At 24.2% G+C, this 14,035-nt stretch overlaps 1 protein-coding gene across 2 annotated transcripts in view; it reads left to right on the top strand.

The window, feature by feature from the left end:
* Positions 1–14,035, top strand: part of LOC129988274 (serine/threonine-protein kinase D3-like) — a 43,915-nt gene that overhangs the window by 13,147 nt on the left and 16,733 nt on the right. Inside the window, exons 8-11 of one of the 2 annotated variants that reach the window (XM_056096462.1) lie at positions 757–928; positions 2,438–2,561; positions 6,699–6,743; positions 12,659–12,736. In XM_056096462.1, coding sequence (XP_055952437.1) covers positions 757–928; positions 2,438–2,561; positions 6,699–6,743; positions 12,659–12,736 — 419 coding nt within the window. The remainder of the gene's footprint in view (positions 1–756; positions 929–2,437; positions 2,562–6,698; positions 6,744–12,658; positions 12,737–14,035) is intronic. The other variant, XM_056096463.1, reaches the window with a different exon arrangement.

Below are 14,035 nucleotides of genomic sequence, written 5' to 3' on the forward strand. Positions count from 1 at the left end.
GAAAAAGAAAATATCTCCTGTCTAAATAGGAATTTAATGTAAAAACAAAAATGCAAATTGTTGTTTTGATTCTTTTGTACTTGAAATGCAAATGAATTACATTTCTGTGATCAATTTAGATTATATTTTAATATGTCTAGCATTCCTCTATTATTTTTATATTTGCTTATACATCACTCATATCTTGTTTCAGTACTAGCATTTTAAAACAAAAACAAGTTTGATTTTTCTTCATCGAAACCAAATCCAGTTTTGAAATTCATTATTTTGAATCGGCCAATAGTTGCTTTGATTACACACTATTGTATTTATATTTCTTGAGGCAGCCATTGAAATGGTCTAAAATTTTAATGGCGTCATTTAAATTGATGTCGTTCAAAGGTTCATAAATTGTTCAAACTTCGTCACAGAATAATAATTTTATTTAAAATCTTAATTTAGTGAAATTATTTTATGAAACATGATTAATAAGGCCAAAAGTCATCAGAATTTTTAATTTAACTTTTCCCAGTTGCATTTAATATGCTAAATAATGTTTCGCAATTACATTTATTGATCTAAGAAATTGTGAAATATAATCATTTCTTTATGACATTTTTTCCAACTTGCAAGTATATGCCTATTTCTGACAAGGAAAAAAGTGACTTGGCCATAATAAAAGTGATCATCTTGTATAAATACTTGAATAATTACTAAATCTATTTGCCAATCATTGGTGTTTATTTATAATCAAATGTGAATTTCATTTTATTGTAGCTACGGAAGCAGGTCGTAATGGAGATGGCGAACCAGAAGGTGAAAGAGAAAGCATTGAAGATGAATCAGACAATGAAAGTGAACAAACAGAAAAAGTTAATGAAAATCAAGATAGTCAAGAAAATCAGGATAGCCAAGATAATCCTGATGAAGATTCCAAGATTCCTGCAAAGTATTCCCCTTTTAATTTATCATTAACTGATTTTCTTGTATTAGTTACCATATATTATTTGATTATTATGTGTGTACTTATTGAAATAAAGCACTAATATATTTCTATACTGCTCATTTTTTTTCTTATAAAGCTAACAGTATGGATAGACTTAAAAAAAAAACTTTATACATTTGGTATCATTGTGTAATTGATAAATAGAAATTCTACAAGATTTGTAATTAATAGCTAAAATGAAGATTCATTAGTTTTCACATATCAGTAAAAAATAGAAAATGCACATATTTATAAGTGCTTTTAGATGATTAATGTATGCAGCAAAATTGAAAATCTTTTCACATAAAGTTAAATGGTAAAGGAAGTTATTATCATAATAAAAAATATTAGTATCATTCAAACTTTTTGTTATTGCCTTTTTTTGAATTATTTAAATATTTTATTTAAAAAGAAAAATTTTAAATCTAACTATTCTTTTTTCATTGTTAAAAAAAAGGAGCAAATTCTTCCGTTTCATTTTTTATTTATGTGTCTTCTTTGTACTGATACTGATATTGAATCCAGCATCAGTTGTTTGTTTTGGATATTGTATTTTTTTCTTCCTGGTGGAATTTGAAAAATGATAATTGATTTTTAAGTTACTTTTTAAGTATCTTAATTAATTTTGTATAAAATAAAAAAGAACAGTGTTTTGCATTTCTAAAATTATAAAAAAATGAATATAAAACTTTCATATGTTTAATTCTTTTACATATTGAGCACACACACATTAAGAATCTACTGAATTGGTTGAAGCAGGTTATTGAAGAAGTCTTCTTTTTAATGTTTATTTTTAATATGAATTAAAGTAAAAGCAATCTTGACTAATTTACTGGCAAATTATTAACTGTGGGAAAAAAAAAGTTTTTGAAAGGTTACATAAAGGACAAGAAAGTTCAAGTAATTTTACTGTCATTATTACAATAGTTAGTCATAAAAATTTCCTTATGTAGATTAAAAAATTTTCATTTTTTACAATTTTAGAATACATTTCTATTAGTCATATATTAATACTGCTATTTTATAAGCATTTCATTGGATTGAAATCTATAGTACAAGAAAAGGTGAAATTATAAAAATAATAGAAAAATTACTAATAGTTATTAAGTGTAAAGTACTAATAAAAAAACAGTAAATAAATTAATGAAATAGCCAATTATTTTTATTTACATCTCTTGGAGAACATTTTTGCTTTTTTATAAAAATTTGTTCTATTATAAAAGGTGCATTCTAAAACAGTTATTGCTCTCAATTCTCTCATATCAGTATATATCTTTAAAAGGATAAGAGACATCATGACTTTTAAAAAATGAGACAATTATATTATTTTGCATCATTTTGTAAATTTTGCCAATATCACTATTGATATTTTAATTTTCTTTGTAAATTTTATTGATTTTAACAAATACCTTATTTTTAAATTGACAATTGACAGTTTATGAATATTACTTGAAGAAGTTTTCTTCTTGTTAGTGTTACCTCAAGCAACAATATCCCTTTAATGAGGATTGTTCAAAGTATAAAACAAATGAGAAGAAAAGGTTCCAAAATATTAAAAGAGGGTTGGATGGTACATTTCACCAGCAAAGACAACATGGTAAGTGCTCTTTAGGAATGCATGATAGTTTCTTAGTTCATTGGTGTTGGTTCTGAATTTTTGTAAAAAAACTATTCTTTGACGAATTTCATTTCATATATTTTGTTACTTAAGAATAAGCCTGTCCCATTTTATAAATATGGAATACCACTGAGTTGTTGATTTTTTAACATTGCTTTAAATTGATTCAATTATTATAAGATATATAAATAAAGCATTTTTTAAATATAAAGTTTCGTTGGTTCTATACAAACTTTTTTCTGTTATTGAATTAAAATGTCTTCACTACATTTCTTGATATTTGGAGTATCTAAGTTCAAAATGGGTTTAAAGTTGTTGTTTTCAACTATGAAGCAAACCTTTATCTCCTTCTTATGACAGTACCATTTTAATTTAAAAGCTCATTACTGAAGGAAATTCCATGCATTTATCTGTACTTTTTCCTGAATGATGAGCCTAAATATTTCAGGATGGAATTTTAAAAAATATAAATAATAAAATAAATCTTCCAATTGTGGAGAGAAGTTTGCAACAATGATCATTTTTATAAAATTCCAGCATTAACTAGTCTCTGGAAATATTTTGGAATTGAAGCTTTTATTCATTCAATTTTTAATTCTTAGAGCTTAACTGAACAGACATAAAAGATGCAATATCTGAATATAATGTTATATTATTACAATACTGGCATTAAGTACTGTTGCATTTAAAGAACAATACATTAATTCTTTTACAACAGCACAAAGCATGATATCTCTGAGTTAGACCAACATTATTCATTTATGTGTGTTTAAAGCCAAATTGTGAAGAATCATCTTGATGCCATGAGGATTTATGGTAAATATACATAATTGAATTATCATAAGTGATAATATAAGGGCAAACCATGTAAGAAAACTATTACAAGCATCTCATGGATATGTACATATAACCTATGATGGGGCCAGGTATTAGTTTGGGACTGGATGACCTTATTAAATTCCATTCGCTATCTGTCCAAAAAAAGATTGGTTTCTGCTTACTGAGATTCTCTACTAACCAAGACACAGTTCTAGATAGATAATAAAAATAAACATAAAAGTTGAAAAAAACAATTACATTATACTTGTATTCTTTAGTCTGAGAATTTTATAAGAGTATGTGTAAATAACTGAACTTCTTATTGCACTGTGTAAAATAGCTTCTACCTTCATAAAAAAAAGAATACCCAAACATTTCATTTATCATAAGTATATAAGCATAGTTTCTATTCTAATTCTTGGCTATCAGCTCTTTTTGAACTACTAGGGATAGACGCATACTTCTAATTGGAAAAATGACAAAAAAAATTGTATTTTATGTTTTTGAGTTACTAAATGTACAGTTGAAAATATTGCAAAATTTATAAAATCTCCACACCCTGTTAGTCACAATAGTGAAATATTAAATTACATTATTATTAAACACAATTATTTTAAACTAAAAAAAAGTTCTGCATTGAATGTGGAGCTTTGAATATCATATTATAAATTATTTGTGCTCAGTTAGTTTTAGTTCCTGAAATGTGAAATTTTTTTCTATAAATGTTAGTACATCAAAGGTAAGTTATCAAATGTGATTGTTATGACTAAAATATTGTTAATTAAATTTATCCAACTATCTAATTAAAACATAGATGATTTTTTTTTCAATATTTCTCTGTTCATTTATTAACTCGAGCATAAAATATAAACCCCCTTTTAGGGTTTTTTTTTTTTTAATTGGAAGTATATATATCTATTTCTTTAAGAATTAGCTATTGCATTATGACTAGAGTGAATACCCTGTATGAATACTTTGTTTATTGTACTGTATTTTAATCATCCAAAAAAGATTCCAAACATATTTACTGAAAATGAAATTAATAGCGCATCATTAAATTTGAATTGTAATATATGAAAGGATATTCTTTTTTCAAACTATATGGCTTTTATCATAAATAGGTTTCAGTTTAAGAATTAATTGAAAGCTATATATCGATTAATGGCAGATTAATCTGTAGCTTGAATTGTTTGTTTTAGCTATTTGTGAAGATAGATATAAAAAATTGTACACTTTAAACAAATGTTTATCCTCATATACACATTAAATAAATAGGCTTAGAAAATCCTTCAAACTATTTTTTCCGTCCTCTATTCTTTTATTCTTCCTCTATTCTGTTGTTTTAACTTTTTGTTATGCAACAACCATTTTGCCATGCACTTCCCTGATATGAATTTTCTTTTTAATTTTTAAAGAAATGTCATTTTCCCCTCTTCTTTTTACCATTTTCACAATTTGAATTAAGCTAATAAAGAGTGACTTATTGAAATTGTATCTAAAATTTAAAACCATAAAACTGTCATTCTCTTAAAATTTCCATTTTCATTAATTTCTGAGATTGAAATTTTTTTAATCAGTTAAAAAAATTAGAGAAAGAAAACTTTCTTAAATTTTGAAATACAACATGTTCATATGAAATGAATAGAATTTTTTTAGTACTTTATTTTAAAATATTTCATGTTATAAATTCCTTTGTTTTTATTTTGTTTTATTTTGCATGCTATTTGAAATTTTCTTTTTATATTGGCAATTGACACTACTTACAGCAAGTATTAATATGTTTATTTGAAAGAATTGGAAAAAAAAAGTTTAATATGTAGTATCATATCAATTTTCAAAATTTTTTATTAGACATTCATTATTTAGGATAAAGCTCATTTCAGAATTATTCAAAATTTAGTTTTATAACTTTTTATGTACTAATTCCAATCCTGCAATTACTAACTTCCTGAACTATGATATGAAATTATACTATTCTTAAACTATGATCTTTTCTCATAAATCCTACACACACATAATATAAGCATCAATTATTGTAGCTTAATTTAATATTAATGCTAAAATTGTTATTAAATTATAACTGAATTTTTTAATAAAATAGTCAATTATCTTTTAGAAATAATTTAAAATTCAGAATGATAGATCATTTTCAAAGACAAAATTGTTTGGGATTACAGCGACAGCTTATGAAATAAGGTGTTTATGAATAGGAAAGTAAAACGATGCCATTTTCCATTTATAAACTTGTTTATGTAATATGATAATTATACAAATAATTAGCAAGAGCATAGTTTGTTTACGCATATGAAATTTTTTGGTATTGCTTTATTTTATTTTTATACAAAAATTTCAGATTAATTTATTAGGGTTTAATAAAAAGTGAAACATATTAAAATTTTGTTTTACAATATTGTCTGAATTAGTAGACGCATTTTAATATTGACATCATGTAGGAAATTGTAAGGCCATGATGTCATAGTCTTAGAGTGGAAGTTTGAGTTTTGAATATCTGCCATGTACATAAGTTTGATGCTGGTGCAGTGTGAAGTTTGGTAGAAGAGAGAGTGGTAGCATCAGTTGTCCTTATCATGAAACCATAATAGGAAATTTACTTCAAAATAGCCTTTGAATGCTTTCAAAACAGGATTAAGATGAAGCTGGAGAAATTATTTTGAAACATAATGTTTTAAGTGCTATTTTGTAATTGTGAAAGCAATTTTTATAATTCTGTGAGCATTATAGTGACAAAAAATGAATATTTTTTAATATCTAAAGAATTGTAAAATATAAATTATTTTAAATCACATTTGCTGCTAGATCATTTTTAAATTGCAAATTAACAAAATTAATGTAAAAGCGAACATTTCAAATCTATTTATATAATATTACATTTGAAGTAGGTTGATAATGGTATAAATTAAAAAGTTTTTATATTCAAAATTATATGCCTTTGAATTTTTTAGGATTTTAGAATCGTTTGAATTCTAAATTATTTGGATTCTAATTTATTCTCAATTATACATATAGTTAATCAGGCAGTTGTATATCTTAATATAGGAGATCATTTTTGTAATTAGGGAAATTTGCTATCTATCATTGCCTATTATAGGCTACAGCATTTTCTTTACCATAATTAAACAAAAAGCTATATCTTGCATAATATTATCATAATTGGATTTTAATTAATAATGAGCTTCTACTTTCATTGCTGTAAGCAGTGGCAATTGTACATGCATACATTTTATTTATGGGTTATTATGCATGACATTCTGTTTCACACATATACTTCCATTATAGAATCGGAAACTCTTCAGGTTTTCTTCTGAATATTTTCCAGTCAAGGTTAGTATAAGGTTTAGGTACAATGTGTGCATATAGATTTGTGTTAATGAGATCTGTGTGAGTTTGACAAATAGAAACCATTATAGCACGTTTAAATTATTAATCCATATGGCAGTGACAGAAATAATTTAAATTAATTGTTGCTTTTTTAAAGTTCTGTGGAACTTTAAGGTTAAAAATGCCTACTAAATGAAATTATTCTTCCTTAGTTTGTGTGTTGTAATGCCTTGTATTAATTAATATTGTAGTTCTTGTGTGTGATTTTTGATTTTGTGTCTATTTTCCTCCTCTACAAACATATAAATGTATTACTAAAGTTATTTTTTTCTGTTTATTTCATTTAAAATTATTCATTAATGATTGTGCAAGTATTACAATTAACAAAAAGGCAAGATTTCTTTAGATATTGTGGTTAATCATACAAGTGTGTGCAGAATATCTTTGTTGAAATATTTGGGCAATTGATTGAAACAATTTTAAATAAAAAGGATATCATAATTTATGAGATTAATTAGCTTTGAATTTTATTTTGCATGTGGTTTGAATATAATGAGCTGAATAAGATTGTTAATTGATGTGTAAAATGTAAACTTTTTGAAGCAATCTCAGTTTTGAAAGGTTGAAATTTTGTTTACAATTTGATTCGAAGAGACCAGCTTTAACTGTACAGACTTCTCTGTTGTTAAAGTAAATATCTTTAGAATATTGTAAATATAAATTTAAATGCAAAAAATCTAAAAAAAAAAATTAAGTTGTTTAGACTTTTTTGCTATATAAATTTTATTGAAAGATTTCTGTGTTAAATTCCAAATGTTTCAATCTTCAATAAAATAAACAGTGAATTATTCTTCTTAAAAATAATTACCATAATAATTGACTCATGAATTGATTTAAATATTTATAGACACTTAAAATTAAAGAAGTGGTTTCTTCCATGAGCATTTTAAGAAATATTGATTTATCATTATGCTGGGATATGGGTTAGGTTATATGTGGACAAAATACTTGTGACTGAAATAAAATTGTTCTGCAATTTGGTGTATCTAACTACAAATAGTCACTTAAAATAAAATTCTGCCACATTTTCTTTCTTTTTTTTTTTTTTAAATATCTCTACTTTTAAAATGTAGAAAATTAGCTGTAAAATTTTGTATGGCTATAATGAAATTTTGCTACATGTATTAAAATTTCAAACAAAGTTAGATTTCTGATGTTTATTTTTATATTTCCAGGAAGTTTCTGTTAATATTTATAATGACACCCCCCCCCCCCTCTTGAATTAAATACATTTTTAACTCTTGAGTTAATTACATACATATAAAAAGAGAAAAAAGATGAACTTGCAGTCAGGGCTGTATTTTGATTTTAAATGAAACTAGATAACCTTATTAGATAATGAAAAAGAACATAATTAAATTTTGGCATGCACACTTATCAAGAATCTCTGAAATTAGTTTAGATATCCTCTTTGTTACAGATTTTATAATAGTTGATTTTGGAACAAATTTCTGTTTCCATGCTTTTAAAAAAAGAAGCTAATCTTAATTGCTATTTAAGCTGTTATTCATTCTTTATTTTCCTTTTGTAGTATTGCAACGGGGAACATCTAAATGTATTTCTTAATTGTATTTTATATGAAATATAAAAAACAAGAGTAACATTTCTTTTTGAATATTTTTGGGTATCAGTCTTTTTCAAATAGATTTTGTCACATCCATATAAATAAGTTACATTTCATTTTAGAAATGCAGGCTTTTATAATGTTAATTTTAAAGGCTTTAAATGTTTTTTTTTTTTATTTATTTATTTTAACAGGAATTTATTTTCTTGTAATTTATTTATTAAAAATTGTAAGATTGTATTTTTTTAATTTGAAGAACAAATCGAATTTTTTGAGAATAACAACTACAAAATTTTTATTATTGTGTTCCATTAAGCATATAAAAAAGTTGAAAAAATAGAATAAATTAGAGGCAAAACTAAAAATTTTAAATCAGAATTTAGTAAGAGATAATTTTCTATGCATTCTACTGTTTTTTGATAAATTTTATTTTTCTAACCATCCAAAAGTTTTACCTGAATTTCCCAAGTGCTTTGTATTTCAATGTTTTAAAGTCATAATTTATTTATTCATCATTATTATTATTATTTGTAAAAAAATTTTCACAAAGTAGTTGTACATTCATATTTCAGGATCTTATCCTATAATGTAATGTTTAAAAACAACAATTTCTGTGTAATGTTTGTCTATTTTTTCTTTATAAGTATGCTTTTTAAAAAGTCTTGTTGTGCAAATCATAAGAATTTTTAATGTGACTTTATTAGTATTGCTAAAAATGCTGTAATGATATACAATTAAAAAATGAATTAATGCAAAAAATAAAAAAGTTATCATTCAAGAATATTTAAAGTGATGTGATACGAAATTTCAAAATTGCTTTTAATTTAGCTAAGCAAATTGTAGATAATATACTTTTTTTATTACATTTATTTTCATTTTAAATTTTGTGCATCTAAAACTTTGTGTATGCACTTTTAAAATAATGGAAATCCAAAATTATTGTATTCCCTTCTAAGTTTATATCACATTTGATTCTTATTTAAATACTAAATGTGCTCAATCATTAATACAGTACAAACAATTGACTGCAATATTTGTAATTATAAGTGATAAAATTCATTGTAATTCTATGTTTATAAATGATTGTATTTATAATATTTCATCTTCACAATGGGTCTTAGAACTGTAAGATATATATAATATGTAAAAATTGAGATAAATTAAATATCAGATTTTTGATTAAAATTTTGAGTTCATGATAAACTGAAAAGCTTGCTGAAGCCAGTTAAGAATTTTTTTTTTCTTTCTTTTTTTAGTATGGCTTTTTTGGTGATATCTGTTATTGCAAATATTGAGCATCCCAGGATGATTACTTTCTATGTATTTAAAATTCAAAATAATAATAGAAAAAAATATTTTATTAATTAGGATTTGGAATAAAATTTTTAGAAATGAAATTTCTTCAGATGCATCAGATATCATCATTTACACAAAAATTGTGGCTTTTACTACAGTACCAATAAATAAGAATATTAAGCAACAATTTGACTAAATTGCGATTTATTTTGGAAACATTTCTTCAGTATTACAGTTGTAAAAACGCTCATCAAATCTGAATAGATTATGACAGAATCAAAAAAATTTGTATGTACTTACAAATGGTGTTGAATATTTATATTGAAAATTAAAGAATTATGTATGTACAAAGTTTAAGGTAAAATCTTGTGTAACTAGCAAGACTTGTCTAGTTATGTCTTTGATTCTTAACTACTGTTAAATTAAATTATTGTTAGATGGAAAAAATTGTTAGATTGAAGCATGCCTGAAAAACAAAATTGCGTTGTTGCTTAACCTTCTATATGGAAACTATATATTACATAAAATTTTAATTATCTGTTTGAAAAATAAAAATTATTGCAATGCAAATAAGGAATTCCAAGCAAAAGTAGAAAAAAATATTTCCATTCCAATTTTTAAAGAATACTTTAAGTAGAGAAATAAAATATGGATAATTAAATAATGTACATTTAATTATCTGCTAAAGTGTAGATAATTAAATGTACATTAATTTTAAACTGAAATTTATTGAATATTATATTTTTAAATAAACTGTAGATTGTTTACAAGTTTCTAAAGAATAAAAACATAATACCAAAAACAAAAACCGTAGTTAAAAAAAATATTATTTGAATAAAGTGTCAAAATGAATGAATGGGAGTGGAAGAAGCATTTCTGTTGCAAGAGGGAAACCATTTTATAATTTTTAAAAGTGGAAACCTAAAATACTTTTGTCCTAAAACAGATATTTAAATATTTTATCTTCATTTCACTTCCATGAATAACAACTTAAAATGAATGAAAAATAGATATAATAGGTTTTATTTTTATATTCCATAATATATAAAACTGAAAAATAAAATTTAATTATAATTTTCAATCCCTTATTGTGCTAGATATTCTGGTTTATTTTTCTGTCAAACTGGTATTAAGTATTTTATGGTACTAATTATGATTATATTATGTGTAATAAGAAATATGAATTTTCAATTATTACTGATATTAGGGAAATTAATTTGGTATCTCATTACTTTCAGCAGTTTATTGAAAGCTTCATTCTAATAAGATATGATTCATTGTAACTATTAATTTTTTATAACCTATTTATAGCTGAAATTTCAAAACTTCATAATGAATTAATTGTGTGTAGTTATTCATTATGATTGTTCTACATAAGCTATCCAAATCTACTGTTCCAGATCAGAAGGATCACTATTTGGGGAACAAACTTTGCATTTTCAGTTTGTCAAAAATCTAAGGTTAATAAAAAGAAGAATTTTAAATGAATAAAAATGATTCATGGATATTTGTCTCTATCTTATGTAACAAATGGACCCTAAAAATTTTCTGAATTTTAGACATTATATTAGGTTTAAGGTATAGGATTTTCACTGATTTTATGTTTCCATTTACCTTATAATTAAGTCTTCATTAAATGTAATGCATCTGACCTAACTTTAATATAAATCTAATCGGGAAATGAGAATTTTGAGTTTGAAATAAGATTTCACCAAAGCTTTGTAAAGTATTGACATCCCTGCTACTTGTGAAATCTGATGTTGAAGGTCAAATGTCATTTAATAGTAGTTGAAAATTGCTAGCTCTTTTCCAAAATATCTTTCATATTTACTCTAAACAGGTTGTTCATAATATGTAATATAATCTATGTAATTCCATATATTTATTAATCTAATTTAGGAGCCATTTATTATTTTACTTGGTCTGGGAATTCATTTTAACATCTTATTGTTAGGAAATTGTTTAGGAATACATCAACTATAATTGTCAAAATAAATGTTTTTGTTAAAGTTCAATAACAGTTTTGTGGTCCCCAAATGGTTATTGTCAGTAATTATGTATTTTTCTATTACTGTACAAATGCATTTATAATATTAAAAAAAATTGATAAATATTGTTTGCTTTGTGAGTTAATTATACATGTATTGTAATTCACATACATACACACACATACACTTGGAGACACCATTCATATGCAGCTGCTGTTTTAAGGTAATTTGGCACTACTTCAGTTTATGATCTTACAAAGCATTAAAATTTTGAAACTCTGCATTAAAGTAGGACAAATCCTACAAATATAAATCAAACATGTTTATTATCGCTCACAGTATTAAATACTGTATATCAGATATTCAGTTTGTTTGAATTCTTTATTGGTACCTGTACATATTGCCAATCGATGTTAAGTTTGCAATAAAGTTTAAGCACAATTTCATTTTTATCATATATAATTTTATAGATTGTTTGCTATACGATAAATCTTGGAAATTATCTTGGTTTTTGGCATCTGTTGATGATACAAAAGGGTATCAACTAGAAGATTTCAGAAAAATGGAATTTTTGATATGAATCTTTTTTACTGTCAATGACAATATTTTGGATTTAAAATAAGCTGAATATAAAGAATTTCATAAAAACATAACTGATTTCACTTTTTTTATGCAGTAAATGGATATATATTTATATTCATTTTACATTTTGTTTTTAGTTTTTATCATAAATAATTTTAGTTTTTAATTTTTCTTTCTTTTGTTTGATTTCAGTTATGTTTTCCCATTTGTTTTTCATTCTTTTAAGTGAAAGTATTTAGTTTCGCTTAGCACTTTAAACTATTTACTGGAAATAGAATGTTGTAATCATAGAATTAATAATAAATAAGAACAAATATTTTTGCTTCAAATTCTGATTTTAAAGTAAATAACTTAAATATCAGTGTGAAAACGAAGCTTAAATTTGAAAAATTATGATGTCTTGTTAATTGATTGTATTTTTTTTATAGAAAAAACGACATTATTGGAGACTAGATACAAAATCAATAATTTTATTCCAAAATGAAACCACAACTAAATATTATAAGGTAAGTGCAGATATATATTTTATTTAATTATTTTGTTTTAACATTTTGGCAAAATGTAATATTTGGTATAATAATTTCTTTCTGTAATCAAAATATTCTTACATTGATTTTTATAATAATTCTGTATCATTTTGCTTTCTCTGTTCATCTGGCAATATAAGGGAGTGATATATAATACTGTGGTGAGCTGACATATAAAGTTCACTTTTCACAATTGAGTGAAAAATTTGCAAATCAGGCAGTATAACTATTTGTGTACAACATTTTTCAGAATCCATGCTGTCAAGACTTCTCCCTCCTAATATTTTCATTATTAATTTTGTAAATTCATCCTTTCCTAATTTGTTTATAATGTGCTAGTTCCACTAAATTATTTTACTGTTTTAGACAGATATATTGCAAATTTTTAGATTTATATATTATTTAATCTCTACATATGATCTGGCATTTTTTTTTTTTTTCTTTATGATCTTATAAATACTGCTTTTAGATTTTACCTGAATACTTCTCTAATTTTTTGTATAGAATAATCTGTAATTCAAATTTTACTTTAATTTTTCTTTAGTTATAGTAAACATCTTAAAATCAAAAAGACATTTCACAAAATGCATTACTATATTAAAAAATATGCCCGGTAATTATTTATTAGTTTGATATTTAAAAATAATCATAATTTTTAACAAAATTATTTTATTGTGTGAAGGAGCCAGCCGATCTTATATATAATTTTTGCTTTTATTAAAGTTTCTTTTTTTTATAACAATAATAGTAATACATGCTGATCTTACATATAATTTTTGCTTTTATTAAAGTTTTTTTTCTCCAAAAAAGGGTCATCTTAATACAGGTAACCATACCTGCTTATTATTTTTTGTGCCATGTTAATATTATAAAATCTGAAAATCAGTTATTTCCAATTAATTGTTCAATCTGCATCTGTGTATTATTATTAACATGTTGTTGGTCTTTGTTGAGCAGCAGTTAAACCTTATAATTAAATATATATGGCTACTTTTTTGTTTTAGGATGTTGGGTAATTTTTTGGATTCGAAACATTTGTTTCACTTGTAAATAAATCTGAAGTGATTTGCATTTTGATTAAACAACAAAATCACTTTCTTCTTTTAAAACACAATTGACCTATTTTTTCATTTTGAAGCTTTTTTTTTTTTCAGTTGCATTAATCCTGTATATTCAGAAAAGTAATTACATAGATATTTATTCCTGAAGAGTGCAATAGTTCTTCATTGTAGAACATAGAAAGCTGAAAAATATTGATTTTTTTTAAATTCCTAAATA

This window comes from Argiope bruennichi, chromosome 10, assembly GCF_947563725.1.
Source record: "Argiope bruennichi chromosome 10, qqArgBrue1.1, whole genome shotgun sequence".
Classification (NCBI taxonomy): domain Eukaryota; kingdom Metazoa; phylum Arthropoda; class Arachnida; order Araneae; family Araneidae; genus Argiope; species Argiope bruennichi.